The sequence below is a fragment of the Coregonus clupeaformis genome, chromosome 29 (assembly GCF_020615455.1).
Source record: "Coregonus clupeaformis isolate EN_2021a chromosome 29, ASM2061545v1, whole genome shotgun sequence".
Lineage (NCBI taxonomy): Eukaryota > Metazoa > Chordata > Actinopteri > Salmoniformes > Salmonidae > Coregonus > Coregonus clupeaformis.
In genome coordinates, this window is record NC_059220.1 from 28,573,291 (window position 1) to 28,585,829 (window position 12,539).

The 12,539-nt window shown below is 45.2% G+C and overlaps 1 protein-coding gene across 2 annotated transcripts in view; it reads right to left on the bottom strand.

The window, feature by feature from the left end:
* Nucleotides 1-12,539, bottom strand: part of ldlrap1b (low density lipoprotein receptor adaptor protein 1b) — a 66,003-nt gene that overhangs the window by 14,689 nt on the left and 38,775 nt on the right. For both annotated transcript variants that reach the window (XM_041855305.1, XM_041855306.1), the window contains exons 3-5: nt 12,009-12,121; nt 10,341-10,455; nt 9,758-9,830 (exon numbers count right to left, since the gene is read on the bottom strand). In XM_041855305.1, coding sequence (XP_041711239.1) covers nt 9,758-9,830; nt 10,341-10,455; nt 12,009-12,121 — 301 coding nt within the window. The remainder of the gene's footprint in view (nt 1-9,757; nt 9,831-10,340; nt 10,456-12,008; nt 12,122-12,539) is intronic.

Sequence of the window (12,539 nt, forward strand, 5' to 3'; positions counted from 1 at the left end):
AATAATTCTCCTGAGTGGCGCAGTGGTCTAAGGCACTGCATCGCAGTGCTAACTGTGCCACTAGAGATCCTGGTTCGAATCCAGGCTCTGTCGCAGCCGGCCGCGACCGGGAGACTCATGGGCGGTGCACAATTGGCCCAGCGTCGTCCAGGGTAGGGGAGGGAATGGCCGGCAGGGATGTAGCTCAGTTGATAGAGCATGGTGTTTGCAACGCCAGGGTTGTGGGTTTGATTCCCATGGGGAATAATAAAAAATAATAAAAAAAATAAACACTATTCACTAACTGTAAGTCGCTCTGGATAAGAGCGTCTGCTAAATGACGTAAATGTAAATGTAAATAATAGTTTCTCTCTGAATTTCAGTTGGTCTACAGCAGTGTTCCCCAACTCCAGTCATCCAGTACCCCCAACACACATTTTTGTTGTAGCCCCGGACAAGCACACCTGATTCAACTCGTCAACTAATCATCAATCCATCAATGAGTTGAATCAGGTGAGTTTGTCTGGGGCTACAAACAAAAATGTGTGCTGCTGTTGGGGACTGGAGTTGGGGAAACACTGGTCTACAGTGTTCACAATAGGGGGTCTCTACATACACAAGTATTCACACACACAGTTGAAGTCGGAAGTTTACATACACTTAGGTTGGAGTCATTAAAACTAGTTTTTCAACCACTCCACAAATTTCTTGTTAACAAACTATAGTTTTGGCATGTCGGTTAGGACATCTACTTTGTGCATGACACAAGTCATTTTTCCAACAATTGTTTAGTGTCAGATTATTTCACTTATAATTCACTGTATCACAATTCCAGTGGGTCAGAAGTTTACATACACTAAGTTGACTGTGCCTTTAAACAGCTTGGAAAATTCCAGAAAATGATGTCATGGCTTTAGAAGCTTCTGATAGGCTAATTGACATCATTTGAGTCAATTGGAGGTGTACCTGTGGATGTATGTCAAGGCCTACCTTCAAACTCAGTGCCTCTTTGCTTGACATCATGGGAAAATCAAAAGAAATCAGCCAAGACCTCAGAAAAAGAATTGTAAACCTCCACAAGTCTGGTTCATCCTTGGGAGCAATTTCCAAATGCCTGAAGGTACCACGTTCATCTGTACAAACAATAGTACGCAAGTATAAACACCAAGGGACCACGCAGCCATCATACCGCTCAGGAAGGAGATGCGTTCTGTCTCCTAGAGATTAACGTACTTTGGTGCGAAAAGTGCATATCAATCCCAGAACAACAGCAAAGGACCTTGTGAAGATGCTGGAGGAAACAGGTACAAAAGTATCTATATCCACAGTAAAACAAGTCCTATATCGACATAACCTGAAAGGCCGCTCAGCAAAGAAGAAGCCAGCTCCAAAACCGCCATAAAAAAAGCCAGACTACGGTTTGCAACTGCACATGGGGACAAAGATCGTACTTTTTGGAGAAATGTCCTCTGGTCTGATGAAACAAAAATAGAACTGTTTGGCCATAATGACCATCGTTATGTTTGGAGGAAAAAGGGGGTGGCTTGCAACCCGAAGAACACCATCCCAACCGTGAAGCACGGTGGTGGCAGCATCATGCTGTGGGGTGCTTTGCTGCAGGAGGGACTGGTGCACTTCACAAAATAGATGGCATCATGAGGAAGGAAAATTATGTGGATATATTGAAGCAACATCTCAAGACATCAGTCAGGAAGTTAAAGCTTGGTCGCAAATGGGTCTTCCAAATGGACAATGAACCCAAGCATACTTCCAAAGTTGTGGCAAAATGGCTTAAGGACAACAAAGTCAAGGTATTGACTTCCCGAGTGGCGCAGTGGTCTAAGGCTGTGCCACTAGAGATCCTGGTTCGAATCCAGGCTCTGCTGTAGCCGGCCGCAACCGGGAGACCAATGGGGCGGCGCACAATTGGCCCAGCGTCGTCCAGGGTAGGGGAGGGAATGGCCGGCAGGGAGGTAGCTCAGTTGGTAGAGCATGGTGTTTGCAACGCCAGGGTTGTGGGTTCGTTTCCCACGGGGGGCCAGTATGAAAATAAAAAAGAATAATGTATGCACTAACTGTAAGTCGCTCTGGATAAGAGCGTCTGCTAAATGACGTAAAATGTAAATGTAAAAAAAAAATGTATTGGAGTGGCCATCACAAAGCCCTGACCTCAATCCTATAGAAAATGTGTGGGCAGAACTGAAAAGGCGTGTGCGAGCAAGGAGGCCTACAAACCTGACTCAGTTACACCAGCTCTGTCAGGAGGAATGGGCCAGAATTCACCCAACTTATTGTGGGAAGCTTGTGGAAGGCTACCCGAAACGTTTAACCCAAGTTAAACAATTTAAAAAGGCAATGCTACCAAATACTAATTGAGTATGTAAACTGGTCAATGACCTGAAGAGAGCTGGGACCACAGTCTCAAAGAAAACCATTAGTAACACACTACGCCGTCATGGATTAAAATCCTGCGGCGCACGCAAGGTCCCCCTGCTCAAGCCAGCGCATGTCCAGGCCCGTCTGAAGTTTGCCAATGACCATCTGGATGATCCAGAGGAGGAATGGGAGAAGGTCATGTGGTCTGATGAGACAAAAATAGAGCTTTTTGGTCTAAACTCCACTCGCCGTGTTTGGAGGAAGAAGAAGGATGAGTACAACCCCAAGAACACCATCCCAACCGTGAAGCATGGAGGTGGAAACATCATTCTTTGGGGATGCTTTTCTGCAAAGGGGACAGGGCGACTGCACCGTATTGAGGGGGAGGATGGATGGGGCCATGTATCGCAAGATCTTGGCCAACAACCTCCTTCCCTCAGTAAGAACATTGAAGATGGGTCGTGGCTGGGTCTTCCAGCATGACAACGACCCGAAACACACAGCCAGGGCAACTAAGGAGTGGCTCCGTAAGAAGCATCTCAAGGTCCTGGAGTGGCCTAGCCAGTCTTCAGACCTGAACCCAATAGAAAATCTTTGGAGGGAGCTGAAAGTCCGTATTGCCCAGCGACAGCCCCGAAACCTGAAGGATCTGGAGAAGGTCTGTATGGAGGAGTGGGCCAAAATCCCTGCTGCAGTGTGTGCAAACCTGGTCAAGACCTACAGGAAATGTATGATCTCTGTAATTGCAAACAAAGGTTTCTGTACCAAATATTAAGTTCTGCTTTTCTGATGTATCAAATACTTATGTCATGCAATAAAATGCAAATGTGATACTTAAAAATCATACAATGTAATTTTCTGGATTTTTGTTTTAGATTCCGTCTCTCACAGTTGAAGTGTACCTATGATAAAAATTACAGACCTCTACATGCTTTGTAGGTAGGAAAACCTGCAAAATCGGCAGTGTATCAAATACTTGTTCTCCCCACTGTGTGTGTAATATATATATATATATATATATATACTGCTCAAAAAAATTAAGGGAACACTTAAACAACACAATGTAACTCCAAGTCAATCACACTTCTGTGAAATCAAACTGTCCACTTAGGAAGCAACACTGATTGACAATAAATTTCACATGCTGTTGTGCAAACGGAATAGACAACAGGTGGAAATTATAGGCAATTAGCAAGACACCCCCAATAAAGAAGTGGTCCTGCAGGTGGTGACCACAGACCACTTCTCAGTTCCTATGCTTCCTGGCTGATGTTTTGGTCACTTTTGAATGCTGGTGGTGCTTTCACTCTAGTGGTAGTATGAGACAGAGTCTACAACCCACACAAGTGGCTCAGGTAGTGCAGCTCATCCAGGATGGCACATCAATGCGAGCTGTGGCAAGAAGGTTTGCTGTGTCTGTCAGCGTAGTGTCCAGAGCATGGAGGCGCTACCAGGAGACAGGCCAGTACATCAGGAGACGTGGAGGAGGCCGTAGGAGGGCAACAACCCAGCAACAACCCAACAATCCTGCCTTTGCGCAAGGAGGAGCAGGAGGAGCACTGCCAGAGCCCTGCAAAGTGACCTCCAGCAGGCCACAAATGTGCATGTGTCTGCTCAAACGGTCAGAAACAGACTCCATGAGGGTGGTATGAGGGCCCGACTTCCACAGGTGGGGGTTGTGCTTACAGCCCAACACCGTGCAGGACGTTTGGCATTTGCCAGAGAACACCAAGATTGGCAAATTCCCCACTGGCGCCCTGTGCTCTTCACAGATGAAAGCAGGTTCACACTGAGCACGTGACAGACGTGACAGAGTCTGGAGACGCCGTGGAGAATGTTCTGCTGCCTGCAACATCCTCCAGCATGACCGGTTTGGCGGTGGGTCAGTCATGGTGTGGGGTGGCATTTCTTTGGGGCCGCACAGCCCTCCATGTGCTCGCCAGAGGTAGCCTGACTGCCATTAGGTACCGAGATGAGATCCTCAGACCCCTTGTGAGACCATATGCTGGTGCGGTTGGCCCTGGGTTCCTCCTAATGCAAGACAATGCTAGACCTCATGTGGCTGGAGTGTGTCAGCAGTTCCTGCAAGAGGAAGGCATTGATGCTATGGACTGGTCCGCCCGTTCCCCAGACCTGAATTCAATTGAGCACATCTGGGACATCATGTCTCGCTCCATCCACCAACGCCACGTTGCACCACAGACTGTCCAGGAGTTGACGGATGCTTTAGTCCAGGTCTGGGAGGAGATCCCTCAGGAGACCATCCGCCACCTCATCAGGAGCATGCCCAGGCGTTGTAGGGAGGTCATACAGGCACGTGGAGGCCACACACACTACTGAGCCTCATTTTGACTTTTTTTAAGGACATTACATCAAAGTTGGATCAGCCTGTAGTGTGGTTTTCCACTAAAATTGAGGGTGACTCCAAATCCAGACCTCCATGGGTTGATAAATTTGATTTCCATTGATAATTTGTCTGATTTTGTTGTCAGCACATTCAACTATGTAAAGAAAAAAGTATTTAATAACATTATTTCATTCATTCAGATCTAGGATGTGTTGTTTAAGTGTTCCCTTTATTTTTTTGAGCAGTATATATATATACAGTGGGGGAAAAAAGTATTTAGTCAGCCAACAATTGTGCAAGTTCTCCCACTTAAAAAGATGAGAGAGGCCTGTAATTTTCATCATAGGTACACGTCAACTATGACAGACAAATTGAGAAAAAAAATCCAGAAAATCACATTGTAGGATTTTTTATGAATTTATTTGCAAATTATGGTGGAAAATAAGTATTTGGTCACCTACAAACAAGCAAGATTTCTGGCTCTCACAGACCTGTAACTTCTTCTTTAAGAGGCTCCTCTGTCCTCCACTCGTTACCTGTATTAATGGCACCTGTTTGAACTTGTTATCAGTATAAAAGACACCTGTCCACAACCTCAAACAGTCACACTCCAAACTCCACTATGGCCAAGACCAAAGAGCTGTCAAAGGACACCAGAAACAAAATTGTAGACCTGCAGAGCCTGGGAAGACTGAATCTGCAATAGGTAAGCAGCTTGGTTTGAAGAAATCAACTGTGGGAGCAATTATTAGAAAATGGAAGACATACAAGACCACTGATAATCTCCCTCGATCTGGGGCTCCACGCAAGATCTCACCCCGTGGGGTCAAAATGATCACAAGAACGGTGAGCAAAAATCCCAGAACCACACGGGGGGACCTAGTGAATGACCTGCAGAGAGCTGGGACCAAAGTAACAAAGCCTACCATCAGTAACACACTACGCCGCCAGGGACTCAAATCCTGCAGTGCAAGACGTGTCCCCCCTGCTTAAGCCAGTACATGTCCAGGCCCGTCTGAAGTTTGCAAGAGTGCATTTGGATGATCCAGAAGAGGATTGGGAGAATGTCATATGGTCAGATGAAACCAAAATAGAACTTTTTGGTAAAAACTCAACTCGTCGTGTTTGGAGGACAAAGAATGCTGAGTTGCATCCAAAGAACACCATACCTACTGTAGAAGCATGAGGGTGGAAACATCATGCTTTGGGGCTGTTTTTCTGCAAAGGGACCAGGACGACTGATCCGTGTAAAGGAAAGAATGAATGGGACCATGTATCGTGAGATTTTGGTGAAAACCTCCTTCCATCAGCAAGGGCATTGGAGATGAAACGTGGCTGGGTCTTTCCAGCATGACAATGATCCCAAACACACCGCCCGGGCAACGAAGGAGTGGCTTCTAAAGCATTTCAAGGTCCTGGAGTGGCCTAGCCAGTCTCCAGATCTCAACCCCCATAGAAAATCTTTGGAGGGAGTTGAAAGTCTGTGTTGCTAGCGACAGCCCCAAAACATTACTGCTCTAGAGAGAGATCTGCATGCAGGAATGGGCCAAAATACCAGCAACAGTGTGTGAAAACCTTGTGAAGACTTACAGAAAACGTTTGACCTGTGTCATTGCCAACAAAGGGTATATAACAAAGTATTGAGAAACTTTTGTTATTGACCAAATACTTATTTTCCACCATAATTTGCAAATAAATTCATAAAAAATCCTACAATGTGATTTTCTGGAATTTTTTTTCTCATTTTGTCTGTCATAGTTGACGTGTACCTATGATGAAAATTACAGGCCTCTCTCATCTTTTTAAGTGGGAGAACTTGCACAATTGGTGGCTGACTAAATACTTTTTTTCCCCACTGTATATATATATATATATATATATATTCTTTTTTTTAAAACTCAGTATCCACCATGCTTATGCATTGCATGCATGTTTTCATGCCCCTATAGTGAATGGTGAGGTTCTTGCTCAAGCATACATGCATACTTGTGATGCTCTCAAGCAAACCAAACACAGTATCTGTGCAGGTCTGATCATACTTCAAAGGCCTGGCTGCTGACCTACTGTAACTAATGCTTCCATTACCTTCTGTGGCGATTAAAAGCACATCTCAGCCTGTCCCTCAAGGGCATTGGTTACATTAAGTTCCTTTTATGACATCAAAAACATGCCGCCCCCCTCTCCTGTGATTCCCATTCCCCAGGACAGCTAAGGTGGCTGAGTGGTGGCTGGGTTCCAAACCATTCCCTGGGCGGCTGTGCCCTCTTTCCCCTCCGGTGGGAACACTGCACTGGATAACCCCCAGACAGGGTGTGAGAGAATGCCATCAGGCATTGAAACAACTCCAAACAATATTGAGAGTTCACACCGTCAATATCAAAGCTATACTAGCTAGTTGTGTCTACTGTAAATACACTTCAAATCATTACTTCTCATGCCTAGACATGAGAGGTTAAAGGATGTGATTCACAGATGCAGTTTAGAGAAATATGGTGGGGTTGTGTGGGGGTGGGAGTGTGAGTGTGTGGTTGGGGCAGAGGGAGGGATGCAGTGATGTACAGCAAAGAGACAACCACCCTGATGTTCTTACCCACAATCCTCCGGGGACATGTAACTCAAAGAGCAGACTAAGATTGTTAGTTCTCTCTCCTTCTGCCACAAGAGAACACGACTACTCCCTTTGATAGCTCCCCAAAGCCTCACTCCTTTCTATTCCATTCCACTCCTCCATTCTCCCTCATCAGCCACATTGTGTAGAACAAGACAAGACGCAGCCCAGAAAATCAGAGGGGATAGCACTCCTTATGAGTCTGTGTAAACTCTGACGAGGCACGAGGGCAGCAAGAGAGAGCGAGGGTGGGGGCAAGCCTGCATTCCTAATTTGCAGCTTTAATATTAATTTCTGAAATGCGGAGCGGAACACAGAAAAGGGGAAACGAAACAGCAAACACTCCACTGGCTTGATCTCTGGAAAATAATACAATAAAATGGAAATGCATCTGAATTAAAACACTATCAAAAGGCTCTGCAGTAAACAACCTTTTCCTGTCCAAAACCACAAAGAACGGGGGAGTAAATGAAAGGGTAGGAGGTGTAAAGGAATTAATCAATAACCTCTCCTTCACTCTCAGTGAGACTGGATCAGTGGCACAGGGACCCAGCTGTCACAGACAGGACTGAACTGCCATTGTCACAGACTCTCTCCTTCCTCCCCTCTCCCTCCTCCTCTCTCCCTTCTCTCTGACAGTGACAAACAGAAAGAGAGGGGAATGGGGGGAGGGTTTAGACAAGAAAAAGAAAGCAGAAACTTTACAAGGATCTAGGTGCCAGAGTAGATAGTCACAAATTACAAAAAAGATCTAGCAACAAAAAATAACTGTGCTTGTTGCAACTGAATCCTGATAATGAGGCATTATTTTGTATCAAACAAGAACAATGAACCACTGATTCGAAGGTCCTATGTTCAGAAGACAACACAGTTAGAGAGGAAGTGTTATATGGAGGATTGAAGAGGGAGAAATGTACTGACACCCACATGTATGGTATACCCCCAGGAGTTCTCATTTACATAGAAGTCAAACATGCAAAAAATGTTCTGCTGACCTGTGAGAACCATACATGGGTGTGTGACACCTCCTTCCTTACACAGCACTTTCAGTGTTTCATCCGTTTAGCCTGAGCGAGTACCCTAGGGGCTGGATATCGGTCTTTACATGCACACAGACTACTGTATGTGCTCAACAACAAAAAACGGTGTACTTAGTATATCATTAATTTACTAGATTATAAATATTTCCAGTCAGTTTTAAGGAGTAGACTTCATCATCTCTTTGGTGACTTCCAGCTCCCCCTTTTCTGCCTCATGTTCTCACAGTAAAAACACAGGAAACAGGGCAGATTGACAAGCCTTCCCACCTAGGCCTCACGCTACGACTCACTGAGCTCCTGTCAATATCCATATCAGCCTTTAACCAGCGTAATCTGCCCTAAATAAAGTTGGTTTACTGAACAAAACAAGGTTTCTCTTTCTGGACTGGTTGTTCCTACAGATTGACTGTTTTAATCAATGTGGATATTCCTGTTGGGGAGCTAACTGACAGGTGGGAGTGGCCTTGCGGAGATCCACTATTTCACATGCCTCTGAGGGGTCAGGGTCAAGGCCGGGGAGGACAGGGGAAATGTATGTTGCCACAGAGGAACTATGGTGAGATAGAGCAAACCCACTCCATCCTCACTCATTCAGCTGCTGTAGAGAACATCTACATGCAGTGCATGGGAACAGGAAGGAATTAAAGGGATACTGTGAGATTTCGAGATTTAGGTCGTTTTTCTACATACCCAGAGTCAGATGATCTAACTCATGGATACCATTTGTATGTCTCTGCATGCAGTTTGGAGATGATTGAAGTTAGCATATCGTTAGACTAGCACAATTGCTTGAAGTTCTCCAGGTACAGTAGCCAGCTCCTCTCAAAATCAAGGGAATAGTCCCAACTACTCCAAAGCTGGGTGAATGGTCATTTGGCCATTATGGCGTCTGTGAGCGCACGGGCAGCGCCTTTGAGATCGATACAATGTTGCGACCTCTATACATCTCTATGCGACAACGGGACAGAGAATGAGGAAGTGGATAGACTCTTGTTTCTTATGATTATCAGTAAAAGAAAAGAAAATGTATAAGACTAGAAATGACCAACCACCCAGCTTTGGAGTAGTTAGGTCTATTTCCTTGCTTTTGAGAGGACATGGCTATTGTACCGGGAGACTTCCAGCAATTGCACTAAGCTAACGATATGCTAACTTCAATCATCTCCAAACTGCTCGCAGAGACATACAAATGGTATCCATGAGTTCGTTTGACTCTGGGTAAGTAGAAAAAGAAGAAGTTTCCCTTTAAGTGTGTACTGAGAGAGAACAGAGGCCGAGAGGCAACAGGGTGAAATAATGAAAGAGTAGGGGGGAGGAAAGAGAGAGAGAGGAGGATAAGAACGGTTACACTCAAAAGAATGAGACATTCGTCACACTTCTCCAGTCATCCGAGGTGACCATGCGTACCTTCTTTGGCGGCCTGCCAGAACTCAAACGCCACTCTGAAGGCTTGGGCCACTGTTAACGTTACTGCCTGGGCCTGAGGGGAGAGAGAGGGAAGGGGGAGAGAGCGAGAGAGAGAGAGAGGGAAATAAGCCCAGTAAGTATGACATACAAGATGTTGGCTAAGTGTTAAGAGGGGAGAGGAAAACACATTGAAGACAGATAAGAGGATAACTAGAGACTAACAGAGGGAGGGGTCGCCGGCCTCCAGAGGAAACTCTTCAACTAACACTTGATGAGGGAACATTAACCCATGTGATGGTGTTGGTCCCTACTACTCAGTTCAACTTCTCCTCTTCCTTACTAGTTGTTTATGTAGCTGGGAGGAAGTGTGGCCTAGAGCTAAATTAGCAAGAGGAAGGAAAGAGAGGGAGTGGCACACTCATTCACAAAACCCCTCCTGGGAGGGATTCTATTTGGAAGAGGGGCCACAGGCACACACAAAAACAAACACACACACACAAAAACAAACACATACACACAAAAACAAACACATACACACAAAAACAAACACATACACACAAAAACAAAACACACACGGACTCACCACTTTCCTCTTGGTGCAGAGGTAGGCGTGGCACTCAAGGGTTTCGTTTTGTTGGCTCTGGGCGATGTAGGCAAACACTTTGTCGTGCATCTTGTCTGCTGTGCAGTAGGATATCCTGAGGAGGAGTCACAGGGACAAACTAGTTTTAATAAAAAGCTAAGAGTCCCTGCGGATTGGGCAGGGCTATCACGCAACTTCATCTTCACTAAGCCTTTAAGCCCACTACAATCAGATTTAGACTTAAATCTTTCATTTCCACATTAAATAAACCCATCACATTCCACATACACACACTGTAGCATGCAGGTGGAGAGCCAATCAAAAAATACAGGCTTTGAATTTTAACTTAAGGACATTCGTCTGTAGTTTGTCCCCAGTGTACCTCGGCTCCATTACTTTTAGCCATTAAGACTGTGATCCCTGCTGTGTCTGTCCGCTCAGCCCACCTAGACCTGTGGTGTTTTAGTATTATTGGATTGGACCTTGCCTCTTAACTACAGGTCTACTCTTTAACGTTGGAACATGCTCTGATCTGCGACATGACATCATAGGTGATGTCATCACCCCGAGACCTGATTGACAGGTGTGTAATGAATGACCGCCATCTGCCCTCCCTGTTCCTCTTCACACCAGCACCCTGCTGCTCAAACTCTGAACATCACTCTGCGGAGATCAAACGTCTAGTTAACTAATGACTCAGTGATATAAAAACTCAACGTGTGAAAAACATTTCTCTGCTATAAAAGCCAACAGCTGCACGGCGCGACATTGTGAGATTTACAACCGATGTTAAGAGTGAGAGCATTGTGAAATTGGGTGTCTAGGTAAATCCATTTCATTTACTGCTCATCCATCTTCTCTAGCAGATGCCTGGAGAGGAGGACCCCAGTGAATGACAACGTTTGCTTTAAATTGAACCAACACCATTACATTGAGTCACAGCTGGATAGTTAGTGTTGAAGATCACACAGCCTCTTCAGACTCAGACTCAGATGATTGTGATCTTGACCTCAATGTGCCAGCCCGTCCTCTGTTACTGTGAGAGAGTATTCCAACCCGCCCTCTGTTACTGTGAGAGAGTGATCCAACCTCTCCTCTGTTAAATGTGAGAATGATCCAACCCCTCCTCTGTTACTGTGAGAGAGTAATCCAACCCTCCTCGGTTACTGTGAGAGTGATCCAAGTTCTGGCCTTGATTCATTTCGAGATTGAGTGTTGGGAAGTCTCCACTTCTCATAAATGTGGAATGTTATACAAGCGATTCAAGTTTGGCCTAAGCAACAACAAGTCACACTCTGTTTTTGAAAGGTGAAATGAAGGGTGTGTGTGCTATCGCGCTGCCTGTTTGTAAGCCTTCACACCCCAGGTGAAAGCTCAGCTGTTGTTGTAGAGGCCTCCTGAGGGAGAGGACTGATGGAAAGCTCTATCCACCCCTCCACCCTTCTTCATCACCGCAAATCCCAACACTCTTAGTCTCAAAGTGATGGATGAGAGGGTTTGGAAGGGGAGGGGGATTCTGGAGGAAAACAACTTTTGTTTTATTGCAAGTTGAAAATTATACTTGGCCTGATAGAATTTGTCATTTGGGCGGCCCGCAGAGAATGTGTGCATCTTCTTCTCTGTCAGTGAGAACGTGAGAGAGAGAGAGAGAGAAAGAGAGAGACTAACCTGTAAATGGAGATGTTCTCGATCAGCTGGTTAGAGGCATAGTCATAGAGGATGATTCCTCGAGGGGACACTTTTAATGTCACTTTCTGGAGTTTCTTGCCGCTGGCTTTGGCCTTGAAGAAAGAAAAAGAGAGCAAGCGAGCGAGGCGGAATATGTTAATAATGATAATGCAATCAATGCTCATGCAATCTCAAACCTGTGTGACATTTGCCAGTGTGTAAGTATGTGCTAAAAGTACACATCTATAATGAACAAAAATATAAACGCAACATGCAACAATTTCAGTTAATATAAGGTTACAGTTCATATAAGGAAATCAGTCAATTGAAATAAATAAATTAGGCCCTAATCTATGGATTTTACATGACTGGGAATACAGATATGCATCTGTTGGTAACCCAAAAAGGTAGGGGCATGGATATCAGAAAACCAGTCAGTATCTGGTGTGACCACCATTTGCGTCATGCAGCGCGACACATCTTCACAGAGTTGATCAGGCTGTTGATTGTGGCCTGTGGAATGTTGTCCCA